The sequence below is a fragment of the Pristis pectinata genome, chromosome 1 (assembly GCF_009764475.1).
Source record: "Pristis pectinata isolate sPriPec2 chromosome 1, sPriPec2.1.pri, whole genome shotgun sequence".
NCBI lineage: Eukaryota > Metazoa > Chordata > Chondrichthyes > Rhinopristiformes > Pristidae > Pristis > Pristis pectinata.
Window position 1 is genome coordinate 98,425,846 of NC_067405.1, and position 14,389 is coordinate 98,440,234.

General features: G+C 42.1%; 1 protein-coding gene across 1 annotated transcript in view; it reads left to right on the forward strand.

Moving 5' to 3' along the window:
* The first annotated feature begins 296 nt into the window (after positions 1–296).
* gpr176 (G protein-coupled receptor 176) overlaps positions 297–14,389 on the forward strand; it is a 36,116-nt gene continuing 22,023 nt past the window's right edge. Inside the window, exon 1 of the mRNA XM_052010220.1 lies at positions 297–686. Coding sequence (XP_051866180.1) covers positions 440–686 — 247 coding nt within the window. The 5' untranslated portion in view covers positions 297–439. The remainder of the gene's footprint in view (positions 687–14,389) is intronic.

The window sequence follows — 14,389 nt, forward strand, 5'->3', positions numbered from 1 at the left end:
CGCTGGGAAAGAAGCAGAGACTCCAGGAGAGGCTGGCGCGGGCAGATCTCCAAAATGAAACGTGCAGTGGTAGGAGGGGAAGGAGACGAGGGCAGGGGAAAGCGACTGAGAAGAAAGTAGCTTTATTTTTTTTTCTCTCTCCCTCTTCTCGTACTCATTCCCGTTTCCAAGCAACCAGTTTCTGACGAAATATGTCTCTGCCTGGGCAGTTGTGTTGTGGATCGTATCCAGGATCACGACAGCCTGCTTTTGGGATGGGGCGGGGGGAGGGGTGAGGAAGGGTAGGTTGATGAGAAAGGACATGGAGAGGCTCGGCATGATCGGCATTGTGGCTAGGGTTTGAATTTCTTTCTTCCTCTCCCATACTAAGGGAATGTGAGATTTTAAAAACTGGTCCATCTTCTCCCTGCAAGATGCTGGGGTGGGGGTGAAGTTTAGCATGTCACGTCGGGAGCCTGTGAGCACCATGGAGCCAAACGCAAGCTCCACTCCGAGCTGGGGCGTCGACTGGGGTTTGGACAGCGGGGTAGCGGAGCAAAGCAACGTGAGCAGCACCCGGGGAGCTCGCAACAGGACCGCTGGCGGGAGCCATCCCTTCGGCAGCCTGCTGAAGTACGGCGAGGAGGACACCTACCGAGACTTCACCACCTCGGTGCAGATCCTCATATTTATCGGCTCCCTGCTGGGTAAGTGGTCGCAGCCCATTGCTCCGGGCGCGGGTGGATGCTAGTGTTACCGCCTCTCGGTCAGGCTTTCAGAGCTCAGGCACGTCCTACACATCTGGCACACGCATTGTGAGTGGGTTTCTGGTATTGCACCACAGCGGCTTCTTCACTGAACCATCCACTGACGTTGAGCCCCACAATGGGAATAACATTTGATTTTCAGCTTAGTGTGTCTACTATCTAAACAAGGACGGGTTGGACTAGGAATGCCTATTTAATTTTTAATGTCTGTTTTGGAAATATCAGTTCATTGGACAAGAAGAGATTCTGGGTATTACTGAATCCATAGGGCTGTCTGAATGTACTTTATCCTATTCCACTGTGTTGCATAGACTGATACGCGATGATATATGTGGTTTGTAATGGCCCGCTGCTGTTTCCCTGTGTGTGCGTGGGTTGACGTGACTTCGAGTGATCCCCGGCAGGGTTCACTTGAAGGTGTTTATTTAATTTTATTGCTAAACGAATAATCAAGCGACGGATGAAGAGGACAGTTAGTCGCACCGAGACTCTCGGAAGTGCAGTAAATTCAGCCAGTTTGCAAGAGTATAAATAGAGGTCTTGTCAAAGTGCCAGTTTTGGCCTCAGACTCACCAAGAGGGCCCCTGATTTGACCGAATGCCTCCACAATAATTATAATTTCCAGTCACTGCGATTGTGTACACGTGCCATAACTGCAGAAAGGAGTTGGTACACAGACAGTAACTGTATAGTTACTGCAAGTTCTGCTGTGTATGTCGTGCCCTTTAAGATCTCAGGACTTCCAAGCATAATGATTAAATATCAAACCGATCAGTGCGCGGATTACACACGTTCATTCCTGCTCTGTTTTTTTTTCAAGACTTCTGTCTATCTCCCCTTCGTTTCATCCCAGTAATGATGACAATCCTCTCGGGCAGTATTTAGTGACTCCACCATTTTCAGCCAGAATGGAGCTGATAGTGTAACTCCCCAGTCAAACAGGCTTGGAGACTAAACTTCTGAAAATGACAAGGTTTGACTTTATGCACATCATTGGTGTGAAGTAACTCGTATGTGGCATATTTCTTTAGAACGTAGGAGGAAGCTTCTTGGCCCATTGAATCTATACCAGTTTTCAGAACATTCATTGTATGTGGATGGTGAAATCAGGAGAAGATGCTGGAGCTTTGCTGGTTCTGTTTGCTGCAATTCACAGAGACTGTTTTTTAAATGCACTGCTTAAGTTGGCTTTACTGTAAAATATTCAACTGACTTGCAGTTAGAAATCCTGTAAGTTCCATGCCACCTTAAATCCATTGGCTGACACAGTGTACTTTATTGGTTGGCATGACACAGTTCATTGGTTGTGACATTAGTGTTAATAGATGCTCTGAATTTTTGTCCATCTGAACTCAATAGTTTGGAATTTATTCTTGAAACCATTCTAACTCCTTATTCAATTTAATAAGATCTCTCTTCGACTTGGATTTTGATCTCCACCTAATTCTCCCACCTCAGTCTTCTATAAATCAACTAGGAATTTTTTAATATTAAAAATGCTATAGAAATGTACATTGTTTTGGAGTCACGAACTTCAGAGAGCTGTTCACACTTACTGCTACAGTGTAGAGTCAGCGTCAAGAGGAAACAAGTAGAATTAATAACCAAGAATTGACACCTGTCTTCTTTTCCATTGCTCTTTGATCTGATCACAGCTCCTTCTTCAGACTTCAGAAGAAAAGTAGGACTATTGCCTGCTGTTACTTAACTTGATCATTCCAGCAGTGAAAAATAATGATGTTTATGACGATGGTGTTATCTAGAGATTCTGCAGCCTTCATAACCTGACCTGTTCTTGAAAACTAACACTTAAATTAATAAACAGAAATGACTAGATGGTGGAGTTCAAGAGCTTTCACATGGCAGTTCACAGAGCTCCTGCATGGATAGTTCTGATAATCTTGGGATTATACTTGTTCCATATGCCTTCCAATATAAATATGTAGCTCCCATTGTTGCAGCTATTAATAAGATCTGCAATTATTTCATCCCTCCTTCAACCTGACATTTTGATAACTTTCATATTAGTATTCTCTCATTGCATTCCTTTTAAAGTCAAGCTTTGGAGTTCTGTGATTTTGTTCATGGCCATGGTTTGTAATTTGTTGTTTTTAGGCTTTTGTTTTTTTAAAATGTGCATCATAGTTATGAATTTGGATAGTGAGTCAACAGTTAATTTTAGGTGCAGCATTTAAGTGAGTTAATTTATAAACCTGAAGAACAACAACGTGCTATTTTTGTATTGTCTATTTCAATAGCACTGTGTGAAGAAGCTGAATTAGCATCTGTGCTGGAAAAACGATTAATCCTAAGTGTTTTGATTATTGTTGCTCTAGTAAATGTTAATTTTGCTACCTCACATGAGTAAACTTGGGTCAGTGGTTATAACAAATGAAATATTTTAACAAAATATTTAGCGAATTGGCAAAATAGTGGACAGTAGATTTAATGATTACTGTCTAACTCATCTTTTTTTAAATAATAGTTATACAACATGGAAACGGGCCCTTTGGCTCAATTCATCCATGCTAACTAAGTTGCCTAACAGCTAGTCCCATTTGCCTGCATTTGGCCCATATCCCTCTGAACTTTTTCTATCGATGTGCCTGCCCGAATGTTTTTTAAATGTTGTAGTTGTACCCGCCTCTACCACCTCCTCTGACAGCTCGTTCCATGTACCCACCACCCTCTGAGTGAAAAAGTTGCTCGTCGGGTCCCCTTTGAATTTTTCCCCTTTTACCTTAAACCTATGCCCTCTAGTTTGAATCTCCCCTACCCGAGAAAAAAGACAGTGACCATTCACCTTATCTTTGCCTCTCGTGATTTTATATACCTCTAAGGTCAAAGGGTAATAGAAAATAAACCCAAATCTGTACATTTTCCAAGAACTGTACTAACAATTTTGCACTGGTATTCAAATTAGTAGCAGTGAGGAGAACTCTCTCAGTCGTTTTCCCACTTGTTTCCATTAATTGGCAGGTTCTGCATGTATTGCCCATTAAAAGGTGTCAAGAGCTGACTAGCTTTACTTCTGCCCTTTTGGTGGCACTGTACATTAAAGTAAGCTGCTATTAATGTAATGTGGCATCACTGTATTGCAGTCTCAACCTGGAAAGCAGGATCACTAGCAGTGATTGGTTGGTACAACTATCACATGTATTAACACTGGACTGTTACCAAAAATACAGGAGTTACATTTAAAAGTCAAAGGAGGAGATATTTAAGCACAAGCTAAGTTTAAGATATTGCAAGCTATCTTAATCTAATCAGTATTTCTAGTGAGAACAATACTTGAATTGTACTGAAAGGTTTGAATAAGACATGAATGATTGGAATGTAAATTTGAAATTGATATTCCATCCTTTTATATTTATGTGCAATTTTAACATGTTATTTCTGAGTATTTCTAAACTATCTTGGTGGTAAACCCCAAATAGAAAAGGTGAACGTAATATTTGATGTCATCTTTGACAAGTAAATTTTTCTCGTCAAGGGAAGAGGAAACAAAATGGAGCAGCTGACCCATTAAGTCAAGATTTCACAGGTTTGTTTAATAGTAGAATTTTTTGTGATGCACAGATCAGCTTCCATAATATAGATTCCAACACAATTGCTGAATACCAACTACAGAGTAGTGTAGTGGTTAGCATAACGCTATTACAGCACCAGCAACCCGGGTTCAATTCTGGCCACTGCCTGTAAGGAATTTGTACATCTCCCCATGTCTGCATGGGTTTCCTCTGGGTGTTCCAGTTTCCTCCCACATTCCAAAGATGTATGGGTTAGGAAGTTGTGGGCATACTATTGTTGGCGCTGAAAGCGTGGCGATACTTGCGGGCTGCCCCCAGAACACTGCGCAAAAGATGCATTTCACTGTGTGTTTCGATGTACACGTGACTAATAAAGATATCTTAATCTTAATCAATCTCTCAATTGTCTTGCCATCTTCAAGGATCTGTGTATCTGAATCCCCAGGTCTTTCTGATCCTGCGCACTCATTAGAACTGCGTTATCAAAGATACATTGCCTCTCCTCGTATCTTCTGCCAAAATATATCACTTCACCCTTCTCTGTGTTAAGTTTCATCTGCCATTTATTTGCCTATTCCACTAACCTATCTATGTCCTGTTTGGGGTCCTTAATGAATAGACGCTGACCCCAACATTGTCACCAAACCATTTGACGAGAATGTCACTGTTGTGTTTTGGCAAACTGATCTGTACCTTGCAGAAGCTGAAAGTCAGCTCTCAGGCACCTTCTCAGGCCTCTCATTGGACCCTGAGCCCATGAATATCTGGCCATTGTCTCCCAGATAATCAGACACCTCATTAGGATATTTTCCTTCCACAGCTTCCAGACTCTCAGCCTTGCATAGCTCCTTTCCATCTTCTCCCCAAGATCCACAAGCAGGACTGTCCTGATAGACCCATTTTATCAGACTGCTCTTGCCCCACAGAACTTACTCCTTTGTCCCTTTTTCCAGTCATTTCCCACTTACGTCCATGACATCCCTGATCCTCTCTACCATTTTGACAGTGTCTGTTGTCCTGCTCCTAACTAGCTCATCTTCACCATGGATGTCCAAATCTTCTGAACCTCCAACTTGTACTCATTCTTAGAGTGAATAACTTGTCTTTCTACTGCATTCACTTTCTCCAAATGAAAGGTAAAGGTGTGTGAACTCTCATAGGCCCAATCTAGAATACGTGGAATAATCCTATACAGACCCCCCCCCCCATAACTGTTTCTCTGTTACATTGATGACTGTATTAGTGTTGCTTCCTGCACTTGTACAGAACTCAAATTTCATTAACTTTGCTGCCAATTTTCATGATACTCTATTTTCCACATGGTCTATTTCTGATCCTTCCCTTTCTTGACATTGACATTTCATTTCTATCTCAGGGGATCGATTAGCAACCAATATCTATCATAAGCCTACCAAATCTCATAGGTATCTCACCTACACCTCTCCTCACCATGCCTCCTGTAAGGATTCCATTCCATTCTCCTAATTCTTCTCCTTCATCATATCTGCTCTAATAATGAGATTTTCCATACTTCTGAGTTTAAGGCAACATCATGGCAGCCATAAGCTATTATCCAAAGTGCACTAATTTGCTTGGGCCCAGTGACTGCTCTAAATGGTAATGCATAGAAAGCATTCTTCCTTTGAAAATAGATTCTAAGGGTCTAGAACTCCAGGCTCATCAGTAGGACAGACATGAAACAATATTTTTTGTTTCTCCCTTGAACCTGTTCACCTCTGGAACTAAAGCCGGTGAGCCTTCAGTGGAAGGGCCTTGTTATCATAAAATTTCATGTTAGGTTAAAAACTGGCAATTAATTTTTCTGACAACCTTATTTAGCAATAAAGGTGCTATACTTTCATATTGTAATCTGAAAAGATATTAGACGTTTATAATGATGAGGAAAGATTTGTAAAAGGAATGCATTACTACAGTCTTTTAGGATGCTGCCAGTCCACTCGTCTATTTACTACAATATGGATTACTTTATAGAAAACACTAACATTTATGCTTCCATTGTAAGTTTGATTGGAAATTTTAGCCAGTACATCCAGACCCTGATGGTAGTGTTCTTGGGTTCATATTAATAGGAGAGGCTGAAGGAATCTGATGTTATTTCCCAGCATTGGGTCAGATATTCCTTTGTTGGACTGCAGAGCTTGTGACATAATTTAAAAAAAATTTCTCATGATGTGGCCCTTGTTGGCTGCAACAGCATTATTGATCATCTCTAGTTTGATCTGAGACAACTCGACCACATCAGAGGGCAACCACTGGAGTTGCATCCAAGCCAGACCAGGGAAGAATTCAAGTCTTGTTTTCTAAAGGACATTAGTTAATGTTTTGGGATATTACACAATTTGATAGCTATGTGGTCAATTTCATTGATGGCTGTTTTTTATTTCCATACACTTAAAACTGCATTCTACTTCTAATTTAGGTTGCTAAAATAGAATTAATTAGATGCAATTTAGATCACTTTTTAAGGATTATTAGTCAGATCTTCTCTCACTCATCTAAAGTGATAACCATGACAGTTTCATACCATGAGCCAGGGTACAACATGTTTGGTTCATCTTTTGAATTGAAAAGGCATCAATGGGAAAATATTTGATTTCTGCCCCTACACCTTTATATCAGTCGTTAAAATTCTGCATTGAAAGACCCTGAGTGATTATTCTTAAATTAATTTTAAAATGTCAGCTTCCATATCTCTGGTTTTCTGAAGAAACTGACAATGGACAGATTTTATTCAATCATGAAAGATTATTCTGGCTGGCTGACTTTGCTGCAGCAATGACAGCACAAACTGGGAGCACTTTTGGACTGCCCTTTTCTTATCGTATGACATTACCACATATCCACCACTATCAATGTTTAACTCAAGGCATGGGTTTTGCTGGGAAATGCTTCAAGTTCTGCATTGAAATGCTGGCATTTCTTGGTGAAAGTGGCAGTAAGTTTTGAGACTCCTGCATGAACTCAGAAATCTCAAACTTACTGGTCAAGTTTTGCCAGCCAGTTCCTGGCTATGCTCTGTCATTGTACTCACCATGTAGAAGCAATGGCAGACAAATTCAATATTCAAAAAAATGTACAGTTTATTAAATGTTCTTATTTAAAATGTCTTGGGTATTTTGTTTTTTTTATTTTTAACAACATATTTAATGGAGAATTTAAAATTGATAAGAAGTATTTCATGCAGCATAGTTTTTGTAAGGGACTTCAGAAACATTTAATATCCCTGAGTGGTAAAGCTGGACTGAGGTCTTTACTGACTGTCAAAGGCTTAAAGAGGAATTCCATAGGCAGGGCTTGTTCTGGACCATTATGTCAGTCTGTTATGCTGGTCAGGGCCTCTTGTTTCTAGAACAACCTGGCTAAGAAAGATCTGTCTTCCAGATTGGGCTGAAGCAAATTTGGGCATGGCTGAGCACTGACAGTGAAACAATGAAGAGGGACTGTGGCAGGATAATCCAAGCCATGTCTCTGAAATTCTAACATTTCATATTGCCTGGGCACTTTTTTGTAACACAACATTACCTTGGTATAAGCAATAGATGCCCTGCATAGTTGCAACAACCTAAATTGCACTTTTTAGTCAATTCAGAGGGAGGTGAGTTGTATGAGTATCTTGTAAATTTGGAGCAATTTTCTGAAACCTGAAACATCGCAGTTATTGATTAATGAGAGTGCAGCAACCTGCAGGTGGTGGATGTAATCCTGCTCATTGAGTCGGTGACATGAAACAAATTAAATAATTTTTAATAGTGTGGCACGTTGTGCTAATGACCTATTCATCCGAAAATTCATCAGTCAGTGTAATAGCAACGATGGATTAGAAGGTGAAATATACCTGCATAATTAGAAAGCTTCTTCAATTCCATCTGATTTAAAGGATTAGGTGACATAGAGATAAAATTCATTGTTCTGAGCGGGCTTCAAATCTGATTGGATTTATTGTAATCTCACTATGCTCAATGATTTTTTGAAAAGCATTAAAATTCCACAGTGATGTGCATCTTCAAGCTTTCCTCTCCATCCAATTTGAAATTAAATGTCTTCACTATCCTCCCTCACCTCCCCCTGTCTGATGCTGAGTGGTCAGTCCTCAGCAGAGGTCTCACCTTTGTGCCCCTGTGCCAACACCTCAATGAGTTCCGGGCCTGCCATGACATGGAGCTCTTCTTCCATCGCCTCTGCCTCTGTGCCTATTTTTTTTGGTAAGAAGTCCTCACATTTCCCCCCCCCCCCCCCCACATGACCCCTTCTCACGTCTCCAACACTCCCCTACCTCTTGAATACCCCCTTTGGGACTTTTACCTCCCTTTGACATTTTCTTCTCCAATTGCCACCTTGACCTCCATTTCCCTGGCTCACCCCAACCTCACCCACTCTGAACACACAGCCCTCTATTCACTTTGCACCAATTGGAACCTCATCATCAAACCCACAGACAAAGGCGGTGCCATTGTAGTCTGGCGGACTGACCTCTACAGAGGCCAGATGACGGCTCTCGGGTACCTCCTCTTACCAACCCCTGGACGATGACCTCACTGACAAACACCAGGCCATCATCTTCCGCACTGTCACAGATCTCATTACATCAGGAGATCTCCCCTCCACTGCCTCTAACCTGATAGTTCCTCAACCCCGCTCTTACCCAACATACACAAACAGGACTGTCCTGGTAGGCCCATTGTCTCTGCCTGCTCTTGCCCCACCAAACTTATCTCTTCATACCTCGACTCCATCCTGTCTCCCCTTGTCCAGTCCCTTCCCACCTACGTCTGGGACACCTCGCATACCCTCCACCATTTGGACAGCTTCTGAATCCCAGTCCCCACTGTCCCATCTTCACCATAGATGTCCAGTCTTTCTACACCTCCCATCCTCCATCAGGAAGGTCTAAAAGCCCTCCTTTTCATCCTACTACAAAGATCCAACCAGTTCCCCTCCACCAACACTCTCATTTACCTGGCTGAACTTGTTCTTACCTTAAACAAGTTCTCTATTGACTCCTCTCGCTTTTGACAAATCAAAGGTGTAGCCATGGGTGCCAGCTATGCCTGTTGGCTACATGGAACAGCCCCTGTTTCAAATCTTCTCCGGTACCATTTCCAATTCTTTCTCTGCTACATTGATGCTGCTTTGGTGCTGCTTCCTGCACCCATGCAGAACTCATCAATTTTATCACCTTCGCCACCAACTTCCACCCTGCTCTAAAATTCACGTGGGCCATTTCTAACATTTCTCTCCCTTTCCTAGATCTCTCTATCTCCATCTCAGGGGACAAACTATCCACTGATACTTATTATAAACCCACCGACTCCCACAGCTACTTAGACTACATCTCTTCCCACTCTGTCTCTTGTAAGGATGCCACTCCTTTCTCCCAGTTTCTCCTTCTCCACTGCATCTGCTCTCAAGATGAGGCTTACTGTTCCAGGAAAACTGAAATGTCCTTTTTCAAGAAACATGGCTTCCCTTCTGCTGTGGTTGATGGAGCGCAACCTTGTATCTCTTCTGTTTCTCATACTTCTACTCTCATCCCGCCTCCTTCCAGACAGAACAGAGATAGAGTCCCCCTGGTCCTTACCTTTCATCCTATGAGCCTCTGCATCCGGCATATCAATCTTCATCATTTCCACCAGCTGCAACAAGATCCCACCACCAGCCACATCTTCTCCTCCCAACCCCGTTCCGCCTTTTGCAGGGACCACTCCCTCCCTGACTCCCTGGTCTGCTCATCCCTCTGCACCCATCCCTCCCTTGCCTTTCCCCTGGCCTCGCAGTAGATGTAACGCATCCTTGCACCTCCTTTCTTGCTACCGTCCAGGGACCTAAACAGTCCTTCCAGGTGAGGCAAAGGTTCATGTGCAACTCCTCCAACCTTGTCTACTGCCTTCGGTTCTCCCGATGTGGGCTCCTCCACATTGGTGAGACCAAGCAAAGACTTAGCAACTGTTTTGCAGAACACCTCCACTCAGTCCACAGTGGCCATCCCGAACTCCCAGTTGCAGACCATTCCCACACTGACCTGTCCATCCTTGGCCTTCTCTACTGCCAGGATGAAGCCCAACACAAACCGGAGGAGCAACACCTTGTATTCCACCTGGGTAATCTACAACCCAATGGCATGTATATTGAGTTTTCCAATTTTAGATAACCCACCCCCCCTTTCCACCACCCTTCCCCCTCCACTTCTGATCGGTCTTCCCATTTTTGTCTACTTTCCCACCCTCCCCCTCCCCCAGCCCCCCTTCACCCATCTTCGTCCCCTTCTGCCTCCTAGGTGCATCTACCCAGCACACATAGGTTTCCCCCCACCCCCCCATCTGGTTCCATCCGCCATTCACCTTTCCCCAGTGGTTCCCATTCTCGCCTCCTTTACTTATCCGAACCCAGCTCTGGTAGCGCTTTGTGTTCCTGCTGATCTCCCTCCAGCAGCTGTCTCCCATCTTCACACTCCCCTCCCCCCACCTTGCTCTATCTGTTTTTCTCTTTTTCCTCTCTCTTTCTGTCTGCCTCCATCTGTCATTCACCTGCCACAGTCGTCCAACTCCACCCCCACTCACCTCCCCTACCTGGCATTACCTGCCTGTCATCTTACACCCCTCCTCTGTCCACCAGTCACCTCGGAATCCTTTCTTGCCACTCTCCTTCTCCTCTTTATGCTGGCCGTCTTACCTCTCCACTCTCAGTCCTGATGCAGGATTTCGACCTGAAACGTCAATAATTTCTTTCCTCCCACAGACACTGCATGACCCACTGAGTTCCTCCAGCACATTGCTTGTTGCTCCAGATTCCAGCGTCTGCAGTCTCTTGTGTCTCCCCTGAAATGAAATGTTGTTTTCTTTTATAGATTGATAAATACAATTTCACAGACAGCAACTGATTTTTCCAAAACTTTACCTCAGCCTATGAACAGTATGCTGAAATTTAAATGTTAATAAGTAAAAGAGTCACAAAATCCATGTTGCCTCTTGTTGAAAATTTATTACTTTTTTAAATTTCTGGACCCTTTTTAACTTTCAACCCTGTGCGTCATGCTGTGCTAACTGTAAAACAAAATAGCTGTAATTGTAATTCTAATTAATATTTTTTAGTCATGTTGCCTCTATGGACTTTAGTAAGACCTTTGACAAGGTTCTGCATAGTTGACTGATCTGGAAGGTTAGGTCACATGGGATTCAGGGGTAGCTAGTGAGGTGGATTCAGAATTGGCTCGATGATATGAATTGGAGGGTGATGGTTGAAGGTCGACTCTCTGACTGGAGGCCTGTGACTACTGGGGTGCCCCGGGGTCACTGTTGGGACCTCTGTTATTCATTATGTATGTAAATGATTTGGATATGAATGTACATGGCACGATTAGCAAGTTTGCTGATGATGCTAAATTAGGGGGTCTTGTTGATAGTGAAGCAGGTTACAATGAATTGCAAAGAGATCTTGGTTATTTAGGGAGATGGGCTGAGGAATGGCAAATGGATTTCAACTTAGATAATTGTGAGGTGATGCATTTTGGACATCCAAACCAGTGGAGGACTTATGCAGTGAATGGCAGGGCACTGACAAGTGTTGTGGAACAGAGGGACCTGGGAATACAAGTGCATAGTTCGCTGAAAGTGGCTACGCAAATAGACAAGGTGGTGAAGAAGGCGTTTAGCATGCTGGTCTTCATCAGTCAGGGAATCGAGTTTAGGAGTAGGGACATTATGTTGCAGTTATATGTCATTGGTAAGACTGAACTTGGAGTATTGTGTACAGTTTTGGCCACCCTGTTATAGGAAACACATTGTCAAGCTGGAGAGGGTGCAGAAGAGATTTACAAGGATGCTGCCTGGACTAGAGGGCCTGAGTTATAGGGAGGGCTTGGCCATGCTGGATCTTTATTCCTTGGGGCGTAGGAGAATGAACGGTGACCTCAGAAGTTTATAAAATTATGAAGGGTATGGATAAGGTGGACAGTCATAGTCCTTTCCCCAGGGTTGGGGAGTCCAACTAGAGGAAACAGACACAAGATAAGAGGGGCGAGATTTAAGAGACCTGAGAGGTAACTTCTTTACACAGAGTGTAGTGAGTACCTGGAATGAGCTGCCAGAGGAAGTGGTCAAGGTGGATACAATTGCAACATTTAAGAGGCATTTGGAAAGGTACAAGGAGGGGAGGGGCTTGGAGAGTTATTTGCTGAATGCGGGCAACTGGGACTAACAGGGAGGATGCTGTGGTTGGCGTGGACCAGTTGGGCCGAAGGGCCTGTTTCCATGCTGTATCACTCTATGACTCCATGACTCTATGTAATTTTTCAACGATCACAGATATTATTACTCAATATATTTGTGCTGGCAGGCACACAATTGTCAACCCTGAAATGCAGATGTTATCATATGATTGGTGATTGGTGCTAAGGTGATTGATACTATCAGCACCTGCTTTTTGGCAGGCAGCCTAAAAGCTTACAAGTGATCCAGAATAAAAGTATCCCCTCAATTTTTGTAGCTCATCTATTATCTAAAGAAAAATAAAACAAATGAGATGACCTCAAGCCTGTAATCTTGTTTAAAGACAGATAATTATAAATTTCAGAACAATGAATATGATAATAAATTACTTATGTAATCTAACTATCATATTGTGGTTAATTCTCAAGTAGTTTGCAGGTCTCTCTGTTATTATGCATACATTATTTATTAGTTTGGAACACTTAGCAAACCATCTTAATTTTAATTAGAAATATTCAAAAAAGTTAACAAGAAGAATATGCTCCATATATGCTTCTGCGCAAATACAAATAAGTGGTGGGATAATATTGCTTTTTAAGAACTACTATACAACATATTGTGTGTATCAAATTCATTTCAGTAGATAAATATGGTTACATGAACAAACACTTGGAAAAATGTAGGGCAATGGGTGCAGTATGAAGGAGTACAATTGGCTGAATTGATTTTGTATACAATTATCATGGACTTGATGGGATGAATAGCCTCCTTCCCTGCTGGTTCTCTGATTGAATGACGTCTTCCTGATATAATGTGCCTCAAACTAAATATTTGTTTATAGCAGTGATGGGATAATATATTATTGGAAATATTTATCTGTTAACTGGTGCACATGATTCATCTTTAATCAGATTCTCAACAAAAGCTTCCCTATCATACATCTAATGCTTACTACTGTATGCTAATAAAAGGTTGTCATTCTGAAATTTTATGTATTTCTTTCTCCACCAATGCTGACTGAATATTTTTCAGGATTCTCTCTTTTCATTTGTGTTTAAATAGAACTTGTATTCAGAATGCTCAGAAAAGGAATACAAAATGAAAGTTGAAACCCTAAGTGATTAAGGAAAATATGATGTTGGCCATTAAAGCATTAGAACAACTTTGACCTTGATAAGATCAACCAGAGTTCATGGGACTGTGAAATTAAATTGCCACATTAAGGTTTTGTAAACAAACAAATGGAATTAATGTCTAAATTTTGAGTTAATCAGCATTGCAATAATCAGTAGTTGCATATGATGGGAATCAATGTTTTCCTTAGGCTCAGAACTGAGGATATCCATTGATGACTGCATTAAAATGCAAAACTTCATTGATGGTGATGCAATTCATTCCCACAGGTAGCAAAACATGAACAGTTTTCAGACTTAGTATGATAAGGGGTAAATGACATCCATATCTAAAGAGAATCCAGCCAGTTCTTCTGGACATTAAATGGAATTTCAATCCCAAAATATCATATCAGCTATATCCTGGGGTTACTACGCATTAGAAATTTAATTGTACGAGGCACACAAGTGTTCTGGCCTCAAGGGCAAGTTGAGGACAGGTAGTCTTTGGGGTCTGATGTGCCTTCCAACTTCACAAAGCCTTTCAACTACCCATGAGGCAAATAAGGAGTACAATGGAATATCCTCTACTTGCCTGGATGAATGCAGCTTCAACACTCAACACCATGTAGGACAAAGCTTTCCTTTTGACTGGCATTCCATTAGCCACATTAGGCATCCAGTCCCTCCATCAAATTAGTTGCAATGTGTACCAATCACAACATACACTGCAGGAACTTCTCAAGGCTTCTTCAATATCATGCCCACCTTCCAAA